This window comes from Eschrichtius robustus, chromosome 13, assembly GCF_028021215.1.
Source record: "Eschrichtius robustus isolate mEscRob2 chromosome 13, mEscRob2.pri, whole genome shotgun sequence".
Classification (NCBI taxonomy): Eukaryota; Metazoa; Chordata; class Mammalia; order Artiodactyla; family Eschrichtiidae; genus Eschrichtius; species Eschrichtius robustus.
Window position 1 is genome coordinate 63944931 of NC_090836.1, and position 27102 is coordinate 63972032.

General features: G+C 40.1%; 1 protein-coding gene across 9 annotated transcripts in view; it reads right to left on the minus strand.

Annotated features, from left to right (window-relative positions):
* BBS10 (Bardet-Biedl syndrome 10) overlaps window positions 1–27102 on the minus strand; it is a 180741-nt gene that overhangs the window by 153076 nt on the left and 563 nt on the right. For 6 of the 9 annotated variants that reach the window (XR_011076065.1, XM_068561760.1, XM_068561758.1 and 3 more), the window contains exon 2: window positions 13707–13805. Coding sequence is in view for 7 of the 9 variants with exons in the window: in XM_068561760.1 (XP_068417861.1) it covers window positions 13707–13805 (99 nt within the window). In the remaining 2 variants the exon portion in view is untranslated. Of the gene's footprint in view, window positions 1–4326; window positions 6535–13706; window positions 13806–16530; window positions 16556–24627; window positions 27007–27102 lie in introns of those variants that run through there. The other 3 variants (XR_011076064.1, XM_068561759.1, XM_068561757.1) reach the window with 3 other exon arrangements.

A 27102-nucleotide genomic window follows, 5' to 3' on the forward strand; every position in this document is an offset into this window, starting at 1 on the left:
CTGGCATATGCTTAGTATATACATGAATGAAGAGATGAATGAGAGAATGAACCTAGTATATGAACTAGAGAGTGTACTACTGGGTACAATACCAACTTTGGTATTTAAACTGTAGAGGGCCATTTCAGACCAAGATGAAAGAAAAACATGGGGCAGATCTGTATGACTTCTCTCAGTCTTCAGAACCTTGATCAGAATTTTATCTGGTGCTCCATTATCTGGGCCTGAAATGAACCTTCCTTTGTCTTTGCCTTTGCAATCACTGACTCTCAGCTCTTGTCTCCACCCCTCTCACAATTAAAAAGGGGGGAAGATATCCAGGAGGCTGATATTCCACTTGCTTGTGAGGTGTTCAATTTGCCTTATTTGACCATATTTTTTTCTCAATGAGGAGTAAATAAATCTACTATTAGCTCTGAGAAGCAGTCCCACCAGACCATGAATGTTTTTATTTCTTGATCACTTACCAAACCAAAAGTGTGCATCTTGTTTCCTGATGCAAAAAGCCAGGATGAAATATCCAAATGAAGTACAATGTGTCTAAAAGGCAAGTGGAGACCAGATAACAAAGGTGCTGGTTTTTAAGTTTTTTCATCATGATTTTCAAGCTTTCCTAATTGGGGCTACAAGTCCATACTCAGATGGTCTGTTTTATCTGATTTTGAAATCTTAAACCTATTTCCTCCTCTTACAGAAACCCTAGTTTCTGAGATAGCACTCCATCTGCATATGCATCTCAAGGTGGGGATGCCAAAGGCTTGTGATAGGGTTTCCTAATGTGCGAGATAAACTGCCCTAATTAAAATTAATGGTAAAAACTAAAAATTTAGATGGATATTGTGTTGTCACAATGTCCATGAATTGGGTTGGGGGACTGTATGAAAATAGAATATTTTTAGTTTGGCAGCAATTTATAGGTCGTATTTGGCAGGAAGTTTCTCAAGTTCAGTTATTCAAATCTCACTTCTATTTAAACCAGTCTGTAGATCCTGTGTGGCAGATCAGACTAGACACACAGAATTCTCGGTAAAAACCTCTGGAGAAAGGACCGTTTCAGGATTATCTGATTCTACAGGGATCTGTGTCTTTTACTGACCCTATTTTGCAAGTCTGTAGAAACTGAGGCTAAATTGTGAAAGGCTGATGGTGATGCAAATAATTCAATTTTTAGAAATACCAGTGAACTTTATCCAATGAAGGTGCATCAATTTCCACTCTATGGAAGATGTCAGTTTTGTATCTATCAGCAAATTCAATTCAGTAGTCCTGATTGCCTATATACATGCTTTTCCTTTGGATTTTCCTTTGAACCAGTTTTTGCTTCTCACTGGTTTCCTCATTAAAATAATGAGTGAAATAAAATCTTTGACACATATTTTATATTTGTATGAGAGTCATAATTTTTGAAAATTATCTTTTAGCACCCTGATTCTCTAGCAACTGAGTTCATCTCCAAAAGTGGGGCTGGCAAGGGGTGAGGGGAGAACCCTGAGTTTCTGACTGAGCATTTACCCAGAAGAGACTAGGTGAATGAGCTAATAAAAAGGGAAAAATAATGTTTACCCTCATTCCTCGACATAGAGGCTCAAGATTTGAGTTTATTTCAGTATAGAGTTATAAAAATCATATGTTTGCAGAGCTAAATTTGAGGACTGCTGTGATTATCCTTTTTTTTTTTTTTGGTTTTGTTTTTTGACCGTACATGTTTAATTCACTTATATAAGAAAAACAATGGTAATAACAGATGTTGTGCTGGCCTCAGAGAGATAGGATGGCAAACTGAACACCACTGGATATCTGTCTCTGCCTCCACCACTCTCTTTCTCTCTTCTCCCAGAACTTATGTCTTTACCTGTTCCTATGTTAGTTTCACTCTTAGGCTGGCTTCTCCACAAGTTGTGGACCGCCTACTAGCATCTCAGCACCCCTTATTCATACCCTTTGTGGAAAAAAACAAGACTGCCATTAGCATAAGTCTTTTTTCAAAACTGTCGGCAGGAGAAGGAGCGTTCTAACTTGGGAAGGAGGGTGGAATTTTTTACAGGGCTTCAGCAGGCAGGGTCAGCTGAAGTTCAGCTATTTTCAAGAATATTTGTTCAGAGATGCTTCTCACGAAAGGGAGAAATTATTCTGACTAATTAGCAGCCATTGTCTGGACAATTTGGATTTTACCAAGAGGAGTGGGAGAACAGTGAGGGGCTGAGGTCATGTGCAAGCAGGGGTACAGCTACAGTTGACAAGGACATTGAGGGCCACGGAGGGAACTTTTCAGTTCTTCAGAGCTCCTTTTTTCCTATAAAAATAAGACAGATCTGCCCTATGAACAAAGTTACTGATGAAAAAAATAAAGATTTAGGGGGAAAGAAATATGTCCTTATCATCTATATTTTGCTAGAAGAACAAGTTGGTTACACACCATGAGCTTTAAAGTCAAAATCCCCAGAATTTGAACCCTGACTTCCCACTGACTTGCTCCATGACCTTGGGCGAATACTTAACGTCAATAAGCCCCAGTTTTCTCATTTAGGAAATGAAGAATATCTACTTCAAAATTTAAACAGAGTGTGCATATGAAGAGCACATCATTGTATCCGTAATATGTTCAATAATTTTTTGTGATGAAGATGATGGTGATATTATGAAGGTACCAAAACCTACTCATATGTTTTAAACGCCCCCCCATTACTATTTTTAAAATAGAATTTTAGGATTAGAAGGGAACTCACAGGCCACCTCAGCCAGTGGTCAAGCCTCTCCAAAGAGATTGCAAGGATCCCAGAAGGAGGGGAATGGGGTGGGGATTCATGGGTGGAACAGAGTGAACCTCTGCCCTGCAGAGGAGGGTGAGTGAACTAGGGATAAGGGAATCCTCATTTTAGAGAGTTGGGTCCAGGCTCGCTCTTTGTCTCTGTGTGCGCGCGTGTGTGTGTGTGTGTTTCCACGTGCATCTGTGTGTCTGGATCTAAGTATGTTCATGGGATGTGATGAGTAAACAGTATGTGACATCAAGAAATTATCAACATTGACACTGATTAGAGATGCTGGCGAATTAGCAATGTAGAAAGGGGAAATAAAATTTGGCTTAGCTGGGAAAAAGTAATGCTAATTACAGTCATTTACATGAGCCCCTTACCATTTATGCGAATTATCATGCAGCACAATCATAATTATGTGCATCATTAAATATGTGCCCAGTTAACTTTCATGTAAGTTGTCTTGATTAGAATCATCATCTCTACTCTACTTAGACATCTGTTCGGAGATACACTGTTTAAAGTCTTGCTACTTCAGGGGCTATCTAGAGCGACCCGACTCCCTGGAGCTCCAGAACCGCCTGCCAGGTCATACTGATGGTTACTCTCGTTGGAGAAAACAGTTCTCTCAATCATGTCCCAGTGCAGGAGGAGGCACGAGATCCTCTTCAGAGGATCAGCAGGTCTTCAGAGGGCCCAGGGAGCTCACCTCTCACAGCTGAGGGGACCCACACAACTGACGGAGACACACACACACACGGCAAGAGACGACAGATACAGAGAGAAACAAAGACATGCAGACCAAGACAAGAAGAGAGTCAGAGAGAGGCAGATATAAAAAGTGGGGCAGAGGTACGAACACGGTCTGTTCAGTGAGGAGAGTGGATTCAGAGACCTTCACAGGGCAGGTTGTTTTTCTCTGATACTTCATGAGAATAAAATAGTTCCCACAAGCAGACCCAGCCAATTGTGGGATCCTTCATTGCCCTGGATGGTGAAGATGCAGGAAGAGGGGGATGAAAAGAAAAGGGGAGGCAGAGAGAAGAGAGGGAGATAAAGTAACAGAGAGATGGGGAAAGACAGACATAGAGGAGTGGGAGAAGGGGAAGAGGGATGTGAGGGGTTGTAAGTCTGTTGGACAGTTGGTCAGTGCTCATCTGGTCAAAGGCTGTGGAGACAGAGAAACATAGGGGACACATTCATGTCCTCTCTTTGTTGTGATAAAATTCTCAAGTCCTTAATGAGCTGTGCAGATATAATCATTAACTGGGCACCTACCATGTAACTGGAACCTGGCTAAGAGCTTTTACCTGTATTGACTCATTCAGTCCTCAAAATGACACCATCGTGATGCCATATTATGGAAAAGGAAGCTGAGGCATGTAACTTGCCCAGAGTCACCCAGGTAGTGAGTGAGACTCAAATCCTGCCATCTGGCTCCAGATCCTTTGTTCTCAACCACAACATAACACCAGCAAAGCCAGTTACATAATAAATCATAGTTAAGGGATCCCTGACTTAAAAGCATTCTTGTTTAATTAAAATTTATTTTAAATTCGCTTAATATGCAAGTCAATCAACATTCCCAGAATAAAATGTTTTAATTTCCATGAAGACGTCAACATTTTCTCAGTTCAGCACGAGAAGCAAGGGCAGAATTCTAGTGTTGTGGTTGACACAGAAATAGAAGCCTCCAGGGGTTTAGTGACTTCGTGATTTCCATACAGTGGGACGGGGCAGATTCCAGTGTCCCACCTCCGTACATTTGGATTCTGTTGCTTTATTGAAAGACCTTGAAGGGACTGGAATTTGGTCCCTCAGTGACTCCAATTTCCCCTGTGGAAACTTAGGCAAAATATCTCCATCAGCTTCCAGCTTTCTAATCTGTTAGTAAGTAATGATAATTTTTAAAAGAAATCATTTGGTTATCATCCTTAGAGATTAACTGGATAATTAATTTTAGCGAAGTGCTTATGAAATATAAAGTGCTTCATAAGTCTTAAGGATTTATGCTCCCATGTCCTCATTAGGCCTATAGGGCAGAAAGTCTCTGCAAAATGAGAAGCTGATTATGAATGCCCCTCATCAGGGCTGATTCTCACTAAATTGCACCAACCCCCATCAGAGAACTCATCGGGTAGGCAGATGACTGTCAGGGTCATTTCTACTTCGCAGACTGAAACTCTGAGCACTGAAGTGCAAATCAAAGGGAACTGGCAAGAAAGGGAACTCGGCTTCTTGGTTACTCAGTTGCAGGGCATCCATGTGCCACATTGATTTTTCAGTAGGGGAATCTTTGGGGGCCAGTGGTGGTGCAAAAGGCTTCTTATGTCCATAGAACCCTTGCCAACCCAAGGACGGAGGGGATATTGGTACGACTTGAGCCCATGCTTCCTTTCATAGCTGTTGACTTCTATAACTTGACAAAATTAACATTTAAAAAGGGCAAGAAGGTGACAGCGCCTGTTACTGATTAAAAGCATGAACTTCGGAGTCATACAGCCTGGCTTTGAACCTGGAATAACTATTCACTAGCTGCATGTTCATGGCTCAGCCATTACTTCTAAGCAAATAACTCCTAAATCCAACTTGTATTATTATGTAAAAATGACTAAGCTAGAACCTTTCAAGAACATGGTGACTGTAGGGACTGAGCCAGAAAGATATGTCCACATTCTAATCCCCGGAACCTGTGAGTATTATCTTATCATGGCAAACACTGTAATTAAGTTAAGGATTTTGCAAGGAGGCATTTATCCCGGGTTACCCAGATGGGTTCTACATCCATTGACAAATGCCCTCTGAGTGAGGCAGACGGATATCTGGCAGATAGAAGAGGAGGCGGCGGCAATGTGAGCCTGGAGGCAGAGACTGGAGTAATGGGGCCACAAACCAGGGAACTCCTGGAGCCACCAGCAGCCGGAAGAGGCAAAGGACAGATTCTCCCCTAGAGTTTTCAGAGGGAGCACAGCCCTGCCAATACCTGGATTTCAGACTTCTTTCTGATCTCCAAAGCTGTGAGAGGACACATTTCTGTTGTTCTAAGCCACCCAGTTTATGGTAATTTGTTACAGCAGCTACAGGAAACTGGTTCAGTGGTTAATTCGGATGAGGGGAGCAAATAATAGGGTAAAGCCTGAGATAGCTGTCAGGTTTTGCTTTGGGCGACTGGGGTAGAAGATGGTATCCTTCACCTAGACTGGAAACAGAAAAGCAGGTCTTAAGGAAGTTGGTGAATTCAGTTTTGGACATTCAGACTGCTAGAACAATCTTCAATGGGGTCTCTTCCACTCCTACACGTTTTGCAGAGTATGCTAAGAATGCAAGGCCCTGACTGCTCTTTACCTGAGTCATTTTTCAGGCTTGTTTTTGCCCTGAGTAACCTTGAGGGACTCTTTCCAGGACAAGGAGCAGGCTTGCTCACCGCTTGCAATAAAACAGCAGGTTCCTCAAGCTCAGTGTCCCCTTCCTGTAGCGCAATCCGCTGCGTGTGCAAGCCTCCATCTGGCCCTCCGTTTCACCCTGTGGGACTTGGGGTGCCAAGAGCAACTGACGTCAACATGCTGATGCTTATGCTGCTTGCTGTGCTGTGAGGAATAAGAACTTCTGTCTCTGAACCAAGAGCCTTACTTCTTTTGCCTGCATCCATGGAACAGTAATAGGCTAATTTACTGGCTTGAAAGTAGGGTAAAACCAACTTCAACCGGAGCCCGAGTTGAGGGTCTGTGAGTCTTCCTGGAAACATCAGTTGGGGGTCTGCATCTCACCAAAGACACTTGCGCTACAGATAACAGATTTGGAAATCATTAGCTGAGAAGTCTTGGTCAAAGCTATAAATTTGAATCATGCCACCCAGGAAAATTGTATGAGGTAGGAGGTGAAGGGATGAGAACAGAAGGAAAGGAAAGAAACCTGAAGAACACTGACATTTATGGGACAAGGAGAAGGAAAATTTAAAAAGTAGACAAAAATGATGCAAATATCTTCCTACTTAGCCTCTGTATCTTAGTAATTGTTTACGTATCTTTGACTCCTTCCTCTGCATTCTTCTGCATCTACTCCGTTGTCAATTTCAGTTAGTTTTTTTTTTTTTTTTTTTGGCCGTGCTGTGTGGCATGTGGGATCTTAGTTCCCCGACCAGGGATCAAACCCGTGCCCCCTGCAGTGGAAGCACAGAGTCTTAACCACTGGACGGCCAGGGAAGTCCCAATTCCAGTTAATCTTTGAATCGCACTTTGTCCCACACCCATCCACTTTTTTCCCATTCCTAGCTGACGTTCTAGTTTAGACTCCACATCTACTGCACACATTCTTTGCAATAACCTCCTAACTGGTCTCTATGCTTTCTGTTATACCCACGACAATCCATCCTACACAGTGCTGCCAGATTAATTTTCTCAAAATATCTCTTGGATTGACTCACTCTCACTGGTTAGAAACCATCCATAGTTCCCCAGGATGTCTGAGATTCCTGTTTTCTCTACCCATTGTTCTGGGATACTCATCACAGGAACAGGAATTGGAATAAGGAATAAAATTTATAAGGAATAAAATTTAATTGTAGAGAGAAGAAGCAAAAGGATAGAGGGAGGGAGAAAAATGAAAAGGACACAGGTGAGGAGAAATCATCTTTGTGGGGTATTGGATGTCTTGTTCAGGGGTAAGCGAGGTATGACCTGTGGGCCAAATCCAGCCTGCCACCTGTTATTATAATAAAATTTTATTGGAACACAGCCACATCCATCATTTACACATTGTCTATGGCTGCTTTTGTGCAACAACTGCAGAGTTGAGTAGTTGTGACAAAGACTATCTGGCCTTTTATAGAAAAAGTTTGCCAACCCCTAGTCTAGTTACAGCTGCAATATGTGAGAGGTTTTAGACCTCAAGGAATGTAGAAAGGGATATTTTAAGAAGTGATGCTAAGGATTACCAATTGGATGAATCTCTGTGGACAGTCTTTAAAAGGTTCCGGTAAAAATTTGAATGACTTTTAACACTGGATTTTTTCTTTGAATGTCTTCTCAGAGACTGAGCCACAAGACAATCCCAATTAAATCCCCTTTGTGTACTGATTCCTTGGAATCTTTGTTTATACTGTTAACCTCTCTCCTGAAATTTCTCCCCACATTTCCAGGTCTTCTTTATTCCTTTAAATTCCAACTCAAGTTCTGTCTCCTTTGATAAGCTTTCTCTGTCCTTCACTGAACACAGTAAATTTACCTCACATGCCAATAGCTGCCTTTGGTTAATGCTCCCCCCAATTCAACCCTTACAGTATACGTCTGTGTATTTTTGGTTAATCTTTTCATGGTTGGGCTATCTCCATATTAAATCAACAGCTTATTGAAGTCAAGGACTGTGTCTCATATATCATTCTATCCCTCACAACTTCCGGAAAAGGGACTTGAATAAAGTTGTTTGATAAATTTGCTTATAAATAGTGAAATCATGAGAAATACCAGAAAACAGATTTTCCAACTTCCAAGTCCTACAGAAATGCTGTGTGCAAATATTTTCACACATTAATGTCTGGGTCATTTTAAAAGTTTTAACTGGATTTATTATGTAAAATCCCAAACCTTGTAAAGAGAATGTGAGGGTGACTGGGCTATGAGCGTCACCTCACTGATTCCTAGGCTTGATCTGGTGTTGCTTTGCTTCTTAACCGCTACCTAAGCATCGCCTCCTGAAGCCACCTGCTCAACGAGGGGGGTTTTCTCAGACAGGAGGACGGTTCCATGGTCACATGTGTAGGAGCCTTCTATTACAACAATTATTACAATTATCACGGTGAGTGTGGTCTAATGTTCTAATTTTCTGTGTTAGGGCACACATCTCCTATAGTTGTTCCATATACTTTTTTAATTTAAAAACCTTTCTTATTGAAGTAAAACATAATGTATAAAAATGCACATATCATAAATGTACAGCTCAGTGACTATCACACTGAACACCCTGTGTAACCAGCTCCCAGATCAAGAAATAGAACATTATCCATCCCAAAAAGACAGTCTCTTCAGCAAGTGGTGTTGGGAAAGTTGGACAGCTGCATGTGAATCAATGAAGTCAGAACATACCCTCTCAGCATACACAAAAATAAACTCAAAATGGCTTGAAGACTTAAACATAAGGCAGGACACCATAAATCTCCCAGAAGAGAAGAGGCAAAACATTCTCTGATATAAATTGTACCAAAGTTTTCTTAGGTCTCCCAAGGCAATAGAAATAAAAATGAAAATAAACAGATGGGACCTAATCAAACTTACAAGCTTTTGCACAGCAAAGGAAATCATAAACAAAACAAAAAGACAACCTACAGAATGGGAGAAAATATTTGCAAACAATGCGACCGACAAGGGCTTAATTTCCAAAATATACAAACAGCTCATACAACTCAACAACAACAAAAAAACAACCCAATCAAGAAATGGGCAGAAGACCTAAAACAGACATTTCTCCACAGAAGGCATACAGATGGCCAACAGGCACATGAAAAGATGCTCAACATCCCTAATTATTAGAGAAATGCAAATCAAAACTACAATGAGGTACCACTTCACACCAGTCAGAATGGCTATCATTTAAAAGTCTACAAATAAATGCTGGAGAGGGTGTGGAGAAAAGCAAACCCTCCTACACTGTTGGTGGGAATGTAAGTTGGTGCAGCCACGGTGGAAAACAGTATGGAGGTTCCTCAGAATATTAAAAATAGAGTTGCCATATGATCCAGCAATCCCACACCTCAGCATATATCTGGACAAAACTATAATTCAAAAAGATACATGCACCGCTATGTTCATAGCAGCACTATTTACAAGAGCAAAAACATGGAAACAACCTAAATGTCCATCAGGAGATGAATGGATACAAAAGATGTGGTCCATATATACAGTGGAATACTACTCAGCCATAAAAAAAAGAATGAAATAATTCTACTTGCAGAAACATGGATGCAACTAGAGATTATCATACTGAGTGAAGTCAGAAAGAGAAAGACAAATACCATACGATATCACTTATATGTGGAATCTAAAATATGACACAAATGAACCTATCTATGAAATACAAACAGAATCACAGACACAGAGAACAGACTGGTGGTTGCCAAGGGTGGGGAGGTTAGGGGAGGGATGGAGTGGGCGGTTGGGGTCAGCAGATGTGAGCTTTTATATATGGAATGGATACACAAGGTTACACTGTAGAGCACAGAGAACTGTATTCAGTATCCTATGATAAACCATAATGGAAAAGAATATTAAAAAAAGAATGTGTGTGTGTGTGTATATATATATATATATATATATATATATATATATATATATATATATATGTATAACTGAATCACTTTGCTGTAGAGCAGAAATTAACACAGCATTGTAATCAACTACACTTCAAAAAAAGAAAGAAAGAAAAAAAAAAAGAACATCATCCTTCCCAAGAAATCTACAGCATGCTCTCTTTCAGTTGTTCCCCCAACTCCTCTGCAAGGGGACTGCTGTACTGACTTGTAACAGCCTTGACTGCTTTTGCCAGGTTTTGTACTTTATATAAATGGAATCATACTGGATGCACTTTGGTAGCTGGCTTCTTTTGTCTGTGATTCATCCATAGTGTTGTGTGCATGTGGTAGGCTGTTCCTTCCCGTTGCTTTGCAATGAATAAATCAATTGGGGTATATTTATACAATGGAATTCTACCCATTTCATTATCATTAACAATATTTTACACTGGAAATCTCAAGAGCTCAGCTGTTGAAAGTGAAGTCCAATGCTGCAATGAACACAGTGTTATTGTGTGTGTCAAGACTCTTGAATCTCAAAATTCACAAAAGCTTAATGGCCTCAGTGTCTTGCATAAGGATAATATTATAGGCACTAGATCAGCTTCTGAGCCAGGAAAACTTGCTTTGCTTCCTATCTGTTATTAGCTTTGTGACAAAATAATAGTCTCTTAAATTCCATTGTTAAGCATCATTGCTGATCTTAGAACTGTATTCATATGGCAACATTTCTTCAAAATAAAAACAGAGCAAACAAAAACGTCAGCATTTACATTAAAGTAACTTGATTTACTACCTCTGAAATTTTTCTTCTCTTCATGCTTTACACAGCTGTGAAAACATGTTACTTTTAATGCCAAAAAGTGTACTGCATTTAGTTTACTTTGCTATGTGTTCAGTCCCCCTCCACCAAAACACACACACCCCTCACTCTCACTGACTGCGGGGTTTTAGCTACAGCACCACTAGGTAGGTTAAACTTCATTGTGGCAGTCTTCTGTTCATACTGCAGGAATTAACACTGTTTGGAAGAAATCCAAAACCCATATTATAGGAAAATTCACGATGTTACGGTATCCCTTCATAACAGTGCTTGCATAAAAAGTACATTTTTAAAAACTCAGGGATACTGAGGTATAATTTACATATAGTAAAATTTACCCTCTTTAGTCTACAGCTGTATAAGTTCCAACCAGCACCACAATCAAGATACAGAGCAGCCCATCATCCCCAAAAGTTCTTTCATGCCCCTTTGTACTCAACTCCTACACCTAGCTCTACTCCCTGGCACTCACTGATCTCATAAAAATATATAAAACGTTTATCTTCCCCTCTTTTGTCAGACACAGATAAGCAGAGTAGAGGCTGGCTCCCTGTCACCTCCCCCGTCTCGGCACACAGCCCTTCCCCTGCCCCAGCCACACCGCCTCATCCAGTGCCTTGTCCTCTCCATGCTTACACCCACTCATCTTACCCCGTCGTTCCTTTTACCTAGAACCCTCTTCTCTTTCTTCTGCACCTAGTCAACTCCTACTCATCCTTGAGATCTCAGCTTCAACATCATTTCTTCAGAGAAGTTTTTCCTATCTAGTTTCAATTCCTCTGCGTTGCATCGTGCACATGTGAAGCAGTGATTTTACATTTGTTTATGTACTATTTGATTAATGTCTATCTTCCCATTGAACTGTGAGTTCATGAGGGCAGGGACTGGGTTTTGCTCATGACCGTATGCTGAGCATACAGCACATTAGTAAATACTCAATAAAGACTAAGTAAATGAGTATACACTTTGAAGCCAGCACTGTTCTAGATGTTCACTTTTGATTCTTTCAAAGGTACAATAAGATCAATATTATTATTTCTTTTTACTGATGTGATGACCTTAAATCAAAAATTCTTTGACTTTCCTCCCTCCAAAGGGTGGAGCCTAATTCCCCTCCCACTAAACATAAGCTGACTCAGTGACTCACTTCTAATGAATAGAATACAGCAGAAGTGACAGTGTCAAAAGGCATTGCACTTTCTCCATGCTCTCTCTGGAGTCACTCCCTCTGGGGGAAGCCAGCTGCCATGTCATTCAGACACATCAGCAGCCGTATAGAGAGGCCCACACAGTGAGGAACTGAGGCCTCCTGCCAACACCCACATCAGTGAGAGAAGTGGATCCTTCAGCCCCAGTCAGTGAGTCTTCAGATGACTGCAGCCCTGGCCAACATCTTCACTACAACCTTATGAAAGACCCTGAGCCAGAGCCACCCAGCTAACCTACTCCCAGATTCCTGACCCACAGAAACTATATGAGAGAATAAATGTTTGCTGTTTCAAGTTACTAAGTATGAGGATAATATTGTTGTCACACAACAATAGATAACTGAAAGAACCAAAGAGGGAAGTAAAGTACAGCAAGTTTAAGTAATTTGTTCAAGGTGATGTAACTAGTAAGTGGCAGATCCAGGATCCAAACACAGGTGGTGGGGCTCTAAAGCCCCTGATCTCTGTACCACACCATGCTGCCTCCTAAAGATGCTTAGTGTGGCAAATGCAAAATCGTTTGATAGTGCTATTATAAAATCTTTGCAGATTGGTTCATGTTACAGTTTCAGGAGGTTGCTTTTTGGATTTCCAAAGAAGCTGCTGACTGGAAGAATTTCTGAGAGAATGCTGGGTAAAAAGGCAATTCTAATGAAGAAGTGTACTGTACTATTTAAAGAATTTCTGTGAAGACATTGTTGGAAGAGTAGATTGAAGCAAGTTTGTTATAAAGCAGAAAAGAGATACAAAAGTAACTAGGGATAAAAAAGTAACTTTTTTCTTTAGCTCATTATTATGGTATTATAAAAGAGTTTTCAGAGTGTGAATAGACTATACTAGATTGCTCAATTTTAAAATATATTCAATATATTTTTGGGTTCAATATTATGTATTATCCATCTTTAATATATGTATATATTCAAATATCTATATTTAATATTTATGAAGGAATTACTGAAACGCATTATTTCTCTGAGATTTCTTAGTTACTCTTCCAAAGGCCAAAATCTTGAAGTAGGCAAAGATTTCTTCAACAGGACACAAAATGCACCAATCTTAAAAACACAACCTTAATTAGCTATTGTAAGCTATTTACATGCCTGGTGCCCAGAAGTCTTCCAGTCTATGCTGATAAGACCTAATATCTTCATCCCATCACCCTGGAATGACTCAATTCCCTTTCTCCTTCTGTTCCTTCCATTTTCCTAATCAAATTAATAAAACAGTCCTTTCATCTAGTCACTCCACTAAGCATTATCATTAGTGCCCTCCTCAGGAATATTAGACTCCTTGAGCTAATTTAAGTAGGGGAGTCTCCTGGCGCCCAAAAGCAGGAATATTGCTGGGCCTTGGCAAGCTCTAACTGGAGAGCTCTCTCTCCATCTCTTGTCTATGATTCCAACTTCATGTCTGTGGAGTAGGTTTAATGCAAGAATCTCTATTCAGTGGCGAAGAACATGGAACACTTTGGTTCTCCAAATAACTTTGCTTTTTTAGAGTCTCAGTTTACCCTGGAAGTAGAAAAAAATCTAATAATGTCAAGTAAGAGCACTTGGGTCTCTCTGGATAAATTAACCCATTCCAGTGACTGCTTTTAGAGCTGATTACTAAAATCTCAGTCTCCTGTCCAGTTCACATACCTTCTTTCCAAGGACAGTTTAGCTGTTTGTGATGTGGAGCCATTGGCCTTTCCATTTCTCTTTGTGGGCCTGCTTCTTTGTTCATGGGATGAGTGGATCCTGGGGAGAGAGTTCAGCCATGTGAGCATGCAAGCACTGGCACGCTGGTGGTAACGATAAGGATACCAGGCAGTTTCAATTGGTCTTTGTTGCTACTTTACCTGACACTGGCAATATAAAGCTGGCAATGTCTGTGGTAGGGAACAAGTTCTAGGAGACCCAATAAATAACTCCCCTCCCATTGGGAGGCATACACGGGAGTCGGGCTGAAGGAGACAGAAACACCACAGTAACTCCCTAGGACGCCTATACTGGACCCTAGGGCCTAGAGTGCTAAATGGAACAGGCAGGTGAATGCTCCACCTTTGAATCAGACAGATGGACACAGGCATGGCTCCTAACAGTGCTGATTCCTGTCCCGGGCCTGTGGGGAGATGCTGACCCTGCTTCATTTCTCTTAACCAAGAGAAAGAAAGGGAGTGCTGAGCCAGGCACACGCAGTTCCTCCACCCAAACTCACCAATCAGGTAAGTCCCTTTGCCCCCCTGGAGGGGTAGTGAGTGAGACAAGAAGCCAAGAGAAATCTCAACCAAGGTCAAAAACAATCCAAATGTACAGATATGAATAGGAATATATTTTTATTTGATTTTATAAGCAGCATAATGAAAAATATGGAAGGATACCTGGTAGTTGACTCATAGGATTATGAGTCACCTCATAGATTATGAGGATTACCTGGTTTGGGGGGAAGCATCTGGGGGACAATGTGAAAGAAGTGGGGAAGAGAGTAGGGAGATAAGCAAAACAGGAAAAGAAAACTCATCACTAAATATAGTATGTATGCAGATGGTCAACAAGCACATGAAAAGATGCCCAACATGGCTAATTATTAGAGAAATGAAAATCAAAACTACTGCCTCACATTGGTCAGAATGGCCATCATTAAAAAGTCTACAAATAAGAAATGCTAGAGGGGGTGTGGAGAAAAGGGAACCCTCCTACACTGTTGGTGGGAATGTAAGTTGGTACAGCCACTATGGAAAACAGTATGGAGGGTCCTCAGAAAACTAAAAATAGAGCTGCCATATGATCCAGCAATCCCACACCTCAGCATATATCCGGACAAAACTATAATTCAAAAAGATATACACCCCTGTGTTCATAGCAGCACAATTCACAATAGCCAAGACATGGAAACAACCCAAATGTCCATCGACAGATGAATGGATAAAGAAGATGTGGTACATGTATATAATGGAATACTACGCAGCCATAAAAAAGAATGAAATAATTCTACTTGCAGAAATATGGAATGCAACTAGAGATTATCATACTGAGTGAAGTCAGTCAGAAAGAGAAAGACAAACACCATATGATATCACTTATATGTGGAATCTAAGATATGACACAAATGAACTTATCTATAAAATAGAAACAGACTCACAGACATAAAGACCAGACCCATGGTTGCCAAGGGGGAGGCAGGTGGGGGAGGGACAGAGTGGGAGTTCGGGGTTAGCAGACTATTATAAATAGAATGGATAAACAACAAGGTCGTACTGTATAGCACAGGGAACTATATTCAATATCCTGTGATAAACCATAATGGAAAAGAATATAAAAAAAGAATGTATGGGGCTTCCTTGGTGGCGCAGTGGTTGAGAGTCTGCCTGCCAATGCAGGGGACACGGGTTCGAGCCCTGGTCTGGGAGGATCCCACATGCCGCGGAGCAACTGGGCCCGTGAGCCACAACTACTGAGCCTGCGCGTCTGGAGCCTGTGCTCCGCAGCAAGAGAGGCCTCGATGGTGAGAGGCCCGCGCACCGCAATGAAGAGTGGCCCCCGCTTGCCGCAGCTAGAGAAAGCCCTCGCACAGAAACGAAGACCCAACACAACCATAAATAAATAAAAAAAAATTAAAAAAAAAAAAAAGAATGTATATATATGTATAACTGAATCACTTGGCTGTACAGCAGAAATTAACATAACATTGTAAATCAACTATACTCCAATGAAAAAATAGTATGTATGGTGTGATCACATTAATATATATTATTGCATTAAGGAGTGATATTCAAAATACTTCAACCTCTGTGGCATGGTTAATACTTCACCAATTAAAGTGGACACCATAGAACTGGGGCAAGATCCCACCAAACTCCCCTGCTGAACCAGATATTAACCTGAACCCAAGGGCGCCTAGGATAGGGATTAGGAGACCAGGGTGGTAGGATGGGATTCGGGGGAGAGGGTAGTAGACTTGGGAGGCTGAAGACAGTAGCTATTTACCAAACCAATTCAGAAGAATGTCAGTTTTGACAACATGTGTAGCTCTATCAGTGCTTTCCAGTTGATAATATACTTACTTGTAAGTTAAGATCAAATTCTTAAAATATAACAGGAAAGTTTTCTTCCTGTGGTATGTTATCTAATTCAGCTGGCAATAGGCACAATTCACATGAAGCAAACCTGTAAACAAACCCTGGGTACTGAAGGATCCACTTCAGAGGCTCACTCAGGGGACTACCCCGGTGGTCCAGTGGTTAAGACTCCGCGCTCCCAATGCAGGGGGCCTGGGTTTGATCCCTGGTCAGGGAACTAGATTCTGCATGCACGCCGCAACTAAGAGTCTGCATGCCGCAACTGAGGGGTCTGCATGCCACAACTAAGAAGTCCACATGCCACAACTAAAGATCCTGCATGCTGTAACGAAGATCCCATGTGCTGCAACTAAGACCTGGAGCAGCCAAAATAAATAAATATTAAAATAAAAAAAAAGTCTCACTCAAATGACGAAAGTTGATGCTTGCTGTTGGCTGGAAACTTCACTAAAGCTGCGGATTAGGGCCTTGGCTCTTCTCAGGCTTCTTGAGCTTCCTTACAGCATTGGTGGTTGGGTTCTAAGAGCAAGAGTTTCAAGAGAACCAAGAGGTTGCCTTTTATAATCTAAGAAGTCATACGCAGTGTCACTCATTATAGTCTCCTGGGCAGGGCAGTCACAAGGCCTCATCCAGGTTTAAGAAGAGGAGACTTAGATTCCACCATTCTATCAGAGGAGTGTCAAGGTCATACTTAGAGAATATGGCAAGGGACATACAGGAGAAAATACAATCTGCCACAGTGAATTTCTACTATATCTGTGATATCCGTGGTCCATGCTGGCATGAGTCCCAAAGGTTTCTGCTGTTTTTCCATGTAGGGAACAGGTTATCAAGTATAACTGAAGAACTGGAGGATGGAGGGAAAAGTTTAAAATTTATGGGTGGGACGTCCCTGGTAGTCCAGTGGTTAAGGCTCCGCGCTCCCAATGCAGGGGGCCTGGGTTCGATCCCTGGTCAGGGAACTAGATCCCACTTGCTGCAACTAAGAGGCTGCAAGCCGCAAATAAAAGATTTCCGCATGCTGCAATTAAAAGATCCTGCATACCGCAACTAAAGATCTTGCACGTGTCAACGAAGATCCTGCGTGCCGTAAGTAAGACCCAGTGCAGCCAAATAAATAAATAAATAAATAAATATTTTTTAAAAATTTATGGCAACCAAAGGAAGAAATAAAGCTTATTTATTAAGCTCCTACTTAATAATGTGGCAGGCATTGTGAGAGGCACTTCTCATCAGATCTCTTTACTCATCTTCACCACAGTTATATGAAGTAGGTTCTGTTATTACTACTTCATAGATGAGGACATTAAGGTAGAAGAGGTATTTAGCAACTTGTCCAAAGTTACACAAATAGTAACTGGTAGAGCCAGGATGGCAATACTGGTCTGCTTGACTTCAAATACTACGTTCTTTCTACTACACTGTGCCTCAGTTTAGAACAGAAATACAATCTTCAAACTGTCCCAATTTTGTCTTCACTACATAGTTAATTTCGTTTCCTCTAATACATATATAAGAGATCTCCTCTTTCACTTCTCGAAAGGGTTAGAGTAAAATATTGCAAATAAGAGAAATATATAAATGGACTTTTTTCCCCCCTAAATAACCAACAAAATCTTCTCAAAGAGCACATTAGATAACTTCCTTATCAAGTTATGCCCAAGTTTATCATTTGATAATAATCTTGTAGGCATTACCATCTGGGGGATTGTATACGAAACCCTAAATAATTATTAAGACTCATTATATTGTGAGTTAATGTAAATTTTAAGACATACAGTACAAATTAGAAGAGTTCAGTATGGGAGTTTATTAAGTACAAAATGATGTGTAAATTGTGACAGAAATACAAGTGAAGCCCCAGGAAGTTTTGCACAAATGTACTTTTGAAATATGTATTAAGGCTAAATAGACCATGGGGTCCCTTTTTTAAAGAAGATGGACATTTCTGTTGCCACAGCAGGGATTTCCCCATAGTGGGGGACAGATAATGGAAACCTCCCTGAGTAGTTCAAGGAGCACAGCCAATTACTAACTAGGTGTGTTTAATCTGGGCACAAGAACCTTGGTTGCTATAATCAGGGAGGTTTTCACCCAGATCTTATTTAATAAGATCTGGCATTGGTGACTGGTGATTTTACTTGGGGCTAAATATCAATATAAACATCCAAAGGAGTTGTTGTAAATGATAGAGACTGCAAGAACTATGCCTATTTACCATATTGTTAACCTAAGCATAAATGCGATTCAACCATAATACAGCATGTCTACGTAAGGCTACAGGGAGGCTTTCGGCAGAGACTTGGGAATGAAATTTCTACTGAGAGCTACTCTTTGAAATGAACAAATGATTGTTTAGAACAGGGACATGCTAAGTCACCTGAAGGAAACAGAATGGCTTCCAGGCTGGTAGGACTCTGCAGTGATTTAGTATTTTAAGAAAAAACTGGGTTCATTGGCGCTTAGGTGGTGTTGGAAACAAACAAAAATGGAGTCACTGAGGCAAATGTTGGTTGGATCTATGTGATCACCGCTCAGGAGAAGGGAGCCTTAGTCAGTCTTTCCATTGGTCCATTCCTATTCATTCATTCACTCATTCATTCATTCACCGAGTGCCTACTTGGCCAGGCACTATCCCACATGCTGGAAATACGGAAGTGAAGAAGTCAAAGTCCTCATGGACTTTACATTCTTGTGGGGAAAGCAGTCAATACAAAAAATAAACACACATACTAATAACATCAGATATGTGATTCAAAAAAAGCTTAACAAGGTAGGAAGATAGAGAACAAGGGAGGTCATGGGGAAGGAATATGGTATTATTTTAGATTGAAAGGTCAAGAAAAGTTATCTCTAAGGAGGTGACATTAAAGCAGAAATACCTGAATAAAGTGAGGAAGTGAGCCATATGAAGATCAGAGGGGAAGATTTTTATGCAGACAGAACAGCAAATGGAAAACTCAGAGGCTGGAATGAACTTGTGCGTTCAAGGGACAGAAAGAAGGCCAGTTTGGGTACTCATTAGTGCTGTTAGCCAAATGTTCTGGTTCTCTCTCATTCCAGGCACAAGGTAGATCTGCACTACCTGGTTCTTCTGTGGATGGGTAGGACCATGTGACGAATTCTGGACAGTGAGTCATGAGCAGAAATGACACGTGCCAGTTCTGAACAGAGCCAATGCAAGACCCTCTAGATCTCTTTTTTCTCTCTCTCTGGCGTGATGCTTGGTAACGCTCAAGACAGTGACTGCTCCACCAGCCTTGAATTAGGAGTGAGGAAGAAAACAGTGTGGGATCAGAAGCCCGAGAAGCCTGACCTTTAATAGGCATGAATGTGAGCAAGAAATCAATTTGTACTGTGTCAAGGCTCTTGAGATCTGGAGTTATTTGTTACCTCAGTATGGCATAACTTGTCCTGATAGTGTAACTGGTGGGGAGAAAGCTAGAGGGAGAGTATCAGATGAGATTTTAGGGATAAGCAGGGGAACAGATCATGTACAGCCCTGTAGACCATGATAAATTTGGATTTCATTCTGTGTGAAGGAAAAACCTTTGGAAGACTTTGAGCAGAGGAATGACATGACAGGATTTGCATTTTTAAAAGAATCATTCAATCATGTAGGGGAAGTCCTTGTTCATGGTAAATACTTATTGAGGTATTTAGGGATACAACTTGTTTTCAGATGGTTCAGTAAAGTGTGTGTGTGTGTGTCTGTGTGTGTGTGCGCGCACATGCACGCATGCACAAAGGGTAAAATGGTAATTGGTGAATCTAGATGAAGGATTTGTGGGCGTCTGTTGTGCTTTTTTTTCAACTTTTTTGTGGAGTTAAAACATTTGAAATAAGAAGTTGGGGGGAAATCACTCTAGGATAAAGTACAAGGTGAGACAGAGGCGAAGAGGACCATTAGGAGGCTGCTGCAGGTAAGAGATGAAGTGACTTGGGCTGGAAAGGCAATTGTGAGAAGTGGGTGGATATGAAATCCACTTTATTTGTGGGGCCAGCAGGATTTGCTGATTGGCTGTGGGATGTGAAGGAAAGACTGGAGCCAAGATGCCTCTCAGGTTTTTGTCTTGAATGAGTGGGAGTTTGGTGATACCATTAACTAAGATGGGACAGCAGGGGAAAGGCCAGGTTTAGGGGATGGGAAATAGAGATCCTGTTTTGGACATGTTAAGGGTAAGCATCCACATGGAGACTGGGTTGGGAGTTGGATAAATGAGTTGGGGAGTTGAGAGAAGAGGTTGGCTGGAAATACAAAATTTGGAATCATCAGCATGTAGTGGCACCCAAGTTATAGACCTGGATAGAATCCCACAGGAAGCAAGTGTAGGTGTAGAAGGCCAGGACCGAGCACTGGGGAACGGGAGCATAACTGGCTGGGAGGAGTTAATTTGATTCCTCTTGTTCTGATTCCATGCTTACTGGGCAACCACCTGATTATTACTTCCCACAGGAAGTAATAATACAGGTCCATACACAGAGGAAAGACTGGTCAGATGGACTTGGAATATTCTAGTTCCTGGGACAGTTCTTATTGTAAATAAATTGATCACTCTCACAAGTTTGGTTTAACTCAGACCCTGAGACAGAGCCATTCTCAACGTGCTGACAAAATCTGATGGTGAGTCTGCATAAGAGGAAGCCAGACCCAGGACTGAAAATTCCATGAGGAAGTGAGTGCCACACTGCTTGCTGGCACTTCCTTGGCTCATAGTAGCCTGCTAAGGGAGAATGTTTCCAGAATTGTTGAGAAAACCCTTAGCCAATTATAGTTAAGAGAATATTCCCTCTTTCGACTGTATCTTTTCTTCCATTGTAAAAGTACTGATCCATCACTGTGTATCTCACATCATTTTTCTTCCATTCTGATCTTGTGTTTCCTTAGGCCAGGATCCTTATTACTTTATTACTATTTGGGGTGCATTCTATGTGTTTGCTCTAAACCTATTTTTAAAAATTTTATCTCATTTGAATAAGTAGTATTCAAATGGTTCAAAAATCAAAATGCCATAAGGTATACACTGAGAAATCAACTTTTCACCTCTTCCCTATGCATGTTTCCCCCCCAGTCACTGCCCCTATCCCGTTTAGTTTGCGGATCCATCTAGAGTTTAGGTTGTTACCAATCTCTTGCTGTTTACAAAACTGCAAAGTATATATATATATTATATAACATATATATATATAATATATATATAATATATATATAACATATATATATACACACATATATTATATATATATATATATATATATATATATATATATATATATATATATATCCCCCTCCAACTGTAGTTTTTGTTTTCTCTGCTGTGCTGTGATGATAAGAAAAACATATTCTATTCCTTTTGGGAGGAGACGAGTAATTTCTGATAAAAGTTCAGGCTCAGGACTTCCCTGATGGCACAGTGGTTAAGAATAGCCTGCCAATGCAGGAGACACGGGTTCGAGCCCTGGTCCAGGAAGATCCCACATGCATCCCACAGGCAGAGCAACTAAGCCCGTGCGCCACAACTACTGAGCCTGCACTCTAGAGCCCACGAGCCACAGCTACTGAGCCGGCGTGTCACAACTACTGAAGCCCGCGCGCCTAGAGCCCATGCTCTGCAACAAGAGAAGCCACTGCAATGAGAAGCCCACGCACCACAACAAAGAGTAGTCCCTGCTCGCCGCAACTAGAGAAAGCCCGCGCACAGCAACGAAGACCCAATGCAGCCAAAAATAAATAAATAAATAAGTAAATTTATTAAAAAAAAAAAGTTCAGGCTCAAATTGCATTCCTCTTCCCCATCCCTTTTAGTCTAAAACATGCATACCCTAACATTTCCAGTGTAACATGGTTAAAGAGCTCCCTGGTTAAAGCAGTTCAGAGATATTCAACTATTCAATGCCTATTGTTTTGGGAATAAAAATGGCTTGTGCTGGCCCAGTGAGAAAAAAATAAGGAGTTCATAAAAGTTACTGGGGAAAATGTGTTTGTGGGAGGTGGACTGACATGTAACTTCAGAAAACAATAATAAAAACCTCAGCTGAGAAGCTGTCCTCTTTTCTCTCCCATGGTGTTGCAGATTGTTTTCCAAAGATAGCTGACTCAATATATCTCATCCCACACGCTCTTCTTATAATGTGTCATTGGCACTTTCCATTGAGTGGTGGGGCCTGTGTTCCCTCCCCTTGAACTTCAGCTGACCTGCATGACTGCCTCACCCAACAGACTACAGGGAAGGTTGTCCAGCTAAATCCAGGCAACTCTCAGAACCATGAGAGGTAATAATACAGTGATTCCAATCAAGTAAATTTTGAGGTTATTCATTATGCAGAATAAAAACAGGAACATGGTCTTGACTTTTACTCATTTTTACATTTTCTTTGCTCTTGATTCTTTAATTTTTATTTAGATTTTACTTTAATTTCATCTATTTTTTGTTGCAGGTCACCTCAAGTCCTTTGTGTAAGTGGATTTAAGTATAACGTAATTACATTTTTGAAGTGCTCTTTTATCTAACCCAGTAATCTAAACTCCCTAGTGTTATTCTGTAAATGACAAGGATGACCCATGAAAGCTTTATCACCATTTTTGAGGATTTTTTTAATTAAAAGAAAAACGATTGCCTTGTGCAGATTTGTTCTACATTTTTTGCTTCTTTCCCCCGCAAACAGATCCTTTTCCATGAAAGTTTGATAGAAATAATTAGGACCTCATCCATGAGGACCAGAGTTTCTCAACAGACATTTATTGGCTACTACCGTGTGCCAGATATTAGATGAGGTGCCAAACACAAAAAGACCCACTCCCAGATTACAAAGTGGCTCCTGGGCTAGTGATTATTTATAGTTATAAAATGCCTACCATATGCAAGGCACAGGCATACACTGAAAAGTCTTTGAATGCCTTCAATGATGAAGTATTTAAAACAACAACAAAATAAAGCAAAGCTATCAAGTGACCTGACAGGCAATTTAAAAAAGTGAATGGAAAAAATTATACAACAATTTTACAGTACGTTTATATATCTATGAAATCCGTATAAGAAGTAGAGCTAATACATTCTCTCCATAGTCACAGAAGTGAAATAATGTTATCATATATGGCATAAACCTTACAAAAATGAAATTATATTTAATATAAAAGATCATGAGATCTGCATGATGGAATATTATAGTTCTTAAATACGTTAGTCATCGCTTTTTCAAGTTTAACTGTAATGAAATTTTCATCAGTTTTCCTAAATTTAATCTCGATCCAAGTGGTGTCACTATCTACTACCCATTGACCTTTGAGGAAAGGTGCATGAAGGTAGGAACCATATCTATTTGTTTACCATGGTATATTCAGCATCTGGCACATAGTAGGCGCTCAATAAGAATCTGCTGAATTAGTAAACTGGAAACACAAAATTAGATCAGATTAAAGATAACAGTTTTATTCAACAAGCACTTCCGAATACTTGGTATGAACACAGCACTGCCTGGGGTGTTACAGAGAACTACTAAAAGTAGAAAACACTGTCCTTATTCACAGCTAGGTGCACAGTATTATTTGCATTTATAAACCTTTAAGATAAAATATAAACATTAAAAAATTCTTATTAGAAATAAATACAGTCGTCTCTTGGGATCCAAGGGGGATTGGTTCCAGAACATTCCCCCCCTCCTGAGGATACCAAAATCTGTGGGTGCTTAAGTCCCTATAATAAAATGGCACAGTGTTTGCATGTAACCTGTGCACATTGTCTTGTGTACTTTAAATCATCTCTAGATTACTTATAATACCTAATACAATGTAAATGCTATATAAATAGTTGCCAGTGCACCTGGCAAATTAAAGTTTTGCTTTTTGGAACTTTCTGGAATTTTTTTTCCTGAATATATTCAATCCACAGTTGGTTGAATCCACCGATGGAGAACCCAAGGATTGGAGAGCCAACTGTAATTCTCCAATTATTATTATTATTACTTTTTTAACATCTTTATTGGTGTATAACTGCTTTACAGTGTTGTGTTAGTTTCTGCTGTATAACAAAGTGAATCAGCTATCTACATATGTATAGCCCCATATCCCCTCCCTCTTGCATTACTACTGAACTCTGGCTATGCACCAAATACAAGAAAACTCAGCAAATACATGAATTAGTTTTGCAAGGTCTTAGAGGACAGGAGAAAATGATAGTATGAATTTCATATCCTTTCTGGAATTAACTTTCAACTAAAGAAATGAAAATAAGTTTACAATGCACAAAGCCATATTTATGGTGACATACTCATTGGTGTATGAATGGGGAAAAAAAATCTATCTAGGCTCTAAACAAGGGGCCACAAAAAAGTAAAAACTAATTTTACTCACACACTGTTTGAGAAAAAGAAAATGAGCCTTTTACTCATTGCTATAGAAATTATGAGTAGGGAAAATAAATCATTTTAAATAAAGCAAATATGTTTTATATTATAAACAATTAAAGTAGGATGGCATTTGAAGACCACATCCAAATCTGAGATTAAATTACTCTATTAACTAGATACAGAAAGGCAAGGGAGAAGGGATGAAGAGTGAAAAAAGATACAGAAAAGTAAAAAGGAGCTATAAGGAAATACCTTCCCCCAAACGCACAGACTAACACACAGCAGACGCAGGGATACTGAGGGGGAAAAACGATACGCTTACTCAGATCTTGGCTTCACCCATCCAGAAGGATTCCTCCTCAGAACTGTGCCCTAATGTAGTCTCTAATATTTGTGTCTGAATGTGTGCTGGCCTTGTGTACTTCTAAAGACTTTTTAAGTTATGCTGTTTTCCTAACTAGACTGAATTAACTTGAAAATCAGTGGTCACATGCCTGCCTTGCTTTATGGCTTGAGTTGGATTAAAACTTTGGTTAATAAAAAGCTTCCAACTTTATAGTTCTTCTTCTGAATCTTGATCATAAATTTCCTGAGGCTGTCTCTTAATATTGATTACCAAGTCAATGGTTAAAATGTTTGTCAAACACTGAAGAACTGAAGTTAGTAACCGGTATTTACCAGCAACTGATTCCAAACCTGTCTGGTTGCTTATCATGGGTTGATTGGTTTGCAGTGCATGGAGAGCTCTTATATGTATTTGTGGAAAGCTGTAATTTCCTTTCTTAGACTTATACAAGATTTTGGGAACGCCTAAAAGTGCATTAGCTATTATCATACTAACCATGGTTTCTTCTGATTGCCGGCACTTTTTGGCATAGTTGAGAAGATAGTAATGCAACAAGATCTCAAAATTACCACCCACTGGCAAAACACAACCAGCTGGTACAGATGAGAAACAGTAACTCTGGGAAGTACACATCTCTAGTGACTTCTCTCTCACTGGTAATATGCTCCCCTTTCTAGCATTTTTTGTGACCTGTAAATTTTCATAAGAAATTTCTCTTCTAGTATTTTCTGTTGTTGAGTTAGCAGAATTACTCTCAATAAATGGTTCATGGTCATCCATTATCCTGGCTTTGTTTGGAGAGAAACATCTCAGTGTTGCATCTGTCTGGTATGTAGCTGTTAGTGTCACTGTTGGTGTTGAACACAATATATTTGTTTCTAATTCTACACTTGGAACTACCAAATTTGAATATGCTTTTAAATATGTTTGAGTTTTTGCCAGTTCATCCTTGTTCTTTACAACTGTGTCCTGATATGGCCTTTGTATTGAGCCATTAACAATTTCTGGTAAGTCATTACTTTCTCTACTATTCTTATAAATAAGAGGACTTGAAGTACAATTTTGGTCACTGGCTTGTGTCACATAATTTAGATCAAGGTCTTTAAATAACTGCCGAAGCATTTTAAATGCTCCATGTAAAGCATCCTGGTGTTGTTCAACAAGACCCTGCACTGGACCACAAAGAACTATACAGTGTGGTGTAAACGAACATGTGCTAATCAAGCCAAGATGAACATACCTTTTGGATCTAAGAATAAAGGGCTTACAAAATTTCACCATAGCAGTGTTAGAGAGTTCATACTGAGAAGAGGCCTGTGGTAGTACAAAGGGAGCGAGACCAATGACTCTCTGGATAAGAGAAAGTTCTTCAGATGATAAACACTCCACCACAGATATGCCATTCAGTCCTGCACAATAAATTACTAAGTCTGGTTGTTTCACAGTAGATAGGAGCAATTTTACATTCTGCTTCTGTAAATATTTCATTATTGCTTTTGTCCTTTCTGTAATCCAAAATTGAGATGTCCGAAACTGTGCTTCTGAATTTAGAATAAACTCTGATCCAAAAGTTGAAAAAGGAGGCTGAATGGTTTCTATTACTATCACTATTCTTATGTCACCGTCTGCTGGACAGTACACAGAAAAGTCTCTGGGAAGCACAAGCCCAGCTATGATCCTGGAATCGGAAACAGGAAGGCCGGTGACACCCACTTTCAACTCGACAAAACAGTCATCCACTAACTCAAGTACTTCTTCAAACCCACTTTCACAAGCTGTACACTTGAAAAAGTAGTCACACATCAACTGTGATACAAAGTTGTGATTATTTCTTCCCACTCTTCCACAAAAGTATGCTCCTAAGAGCATCTCTAAAGAGCTCCTACACAATGGTCTCTCTTTGGTGGATGAAGAAAAGATGGACAAAAAGTGTCTACTTAAGTAATGGTCCATAACGTAGTCTAATATTTGTGTCTGAAATGTTAGAAGAGCTTGGGAAATAAATTTCCACTGACAACAATTTTTCCAGTGCCTTCCATGGGTTTGAATATTTTCAGAAAAGAAAGAATCCTTTTCCTTGTCTGTGATTGCATGAAGTTCTCTGAGTAAATGGCAAAGAAAGATAATAAATGTTTTAGCACCATCTCCTGTTTTTCTTATATGACTGGAAACACATGCCACCATCATCCTGTACAAGAAAGAAATAAAGCAACTCAGATTCTCAGAGGGCTGCCTAAATCAAGTTGAAACCATGTTTTTACAGCTACAGGCATATAACGAGAAT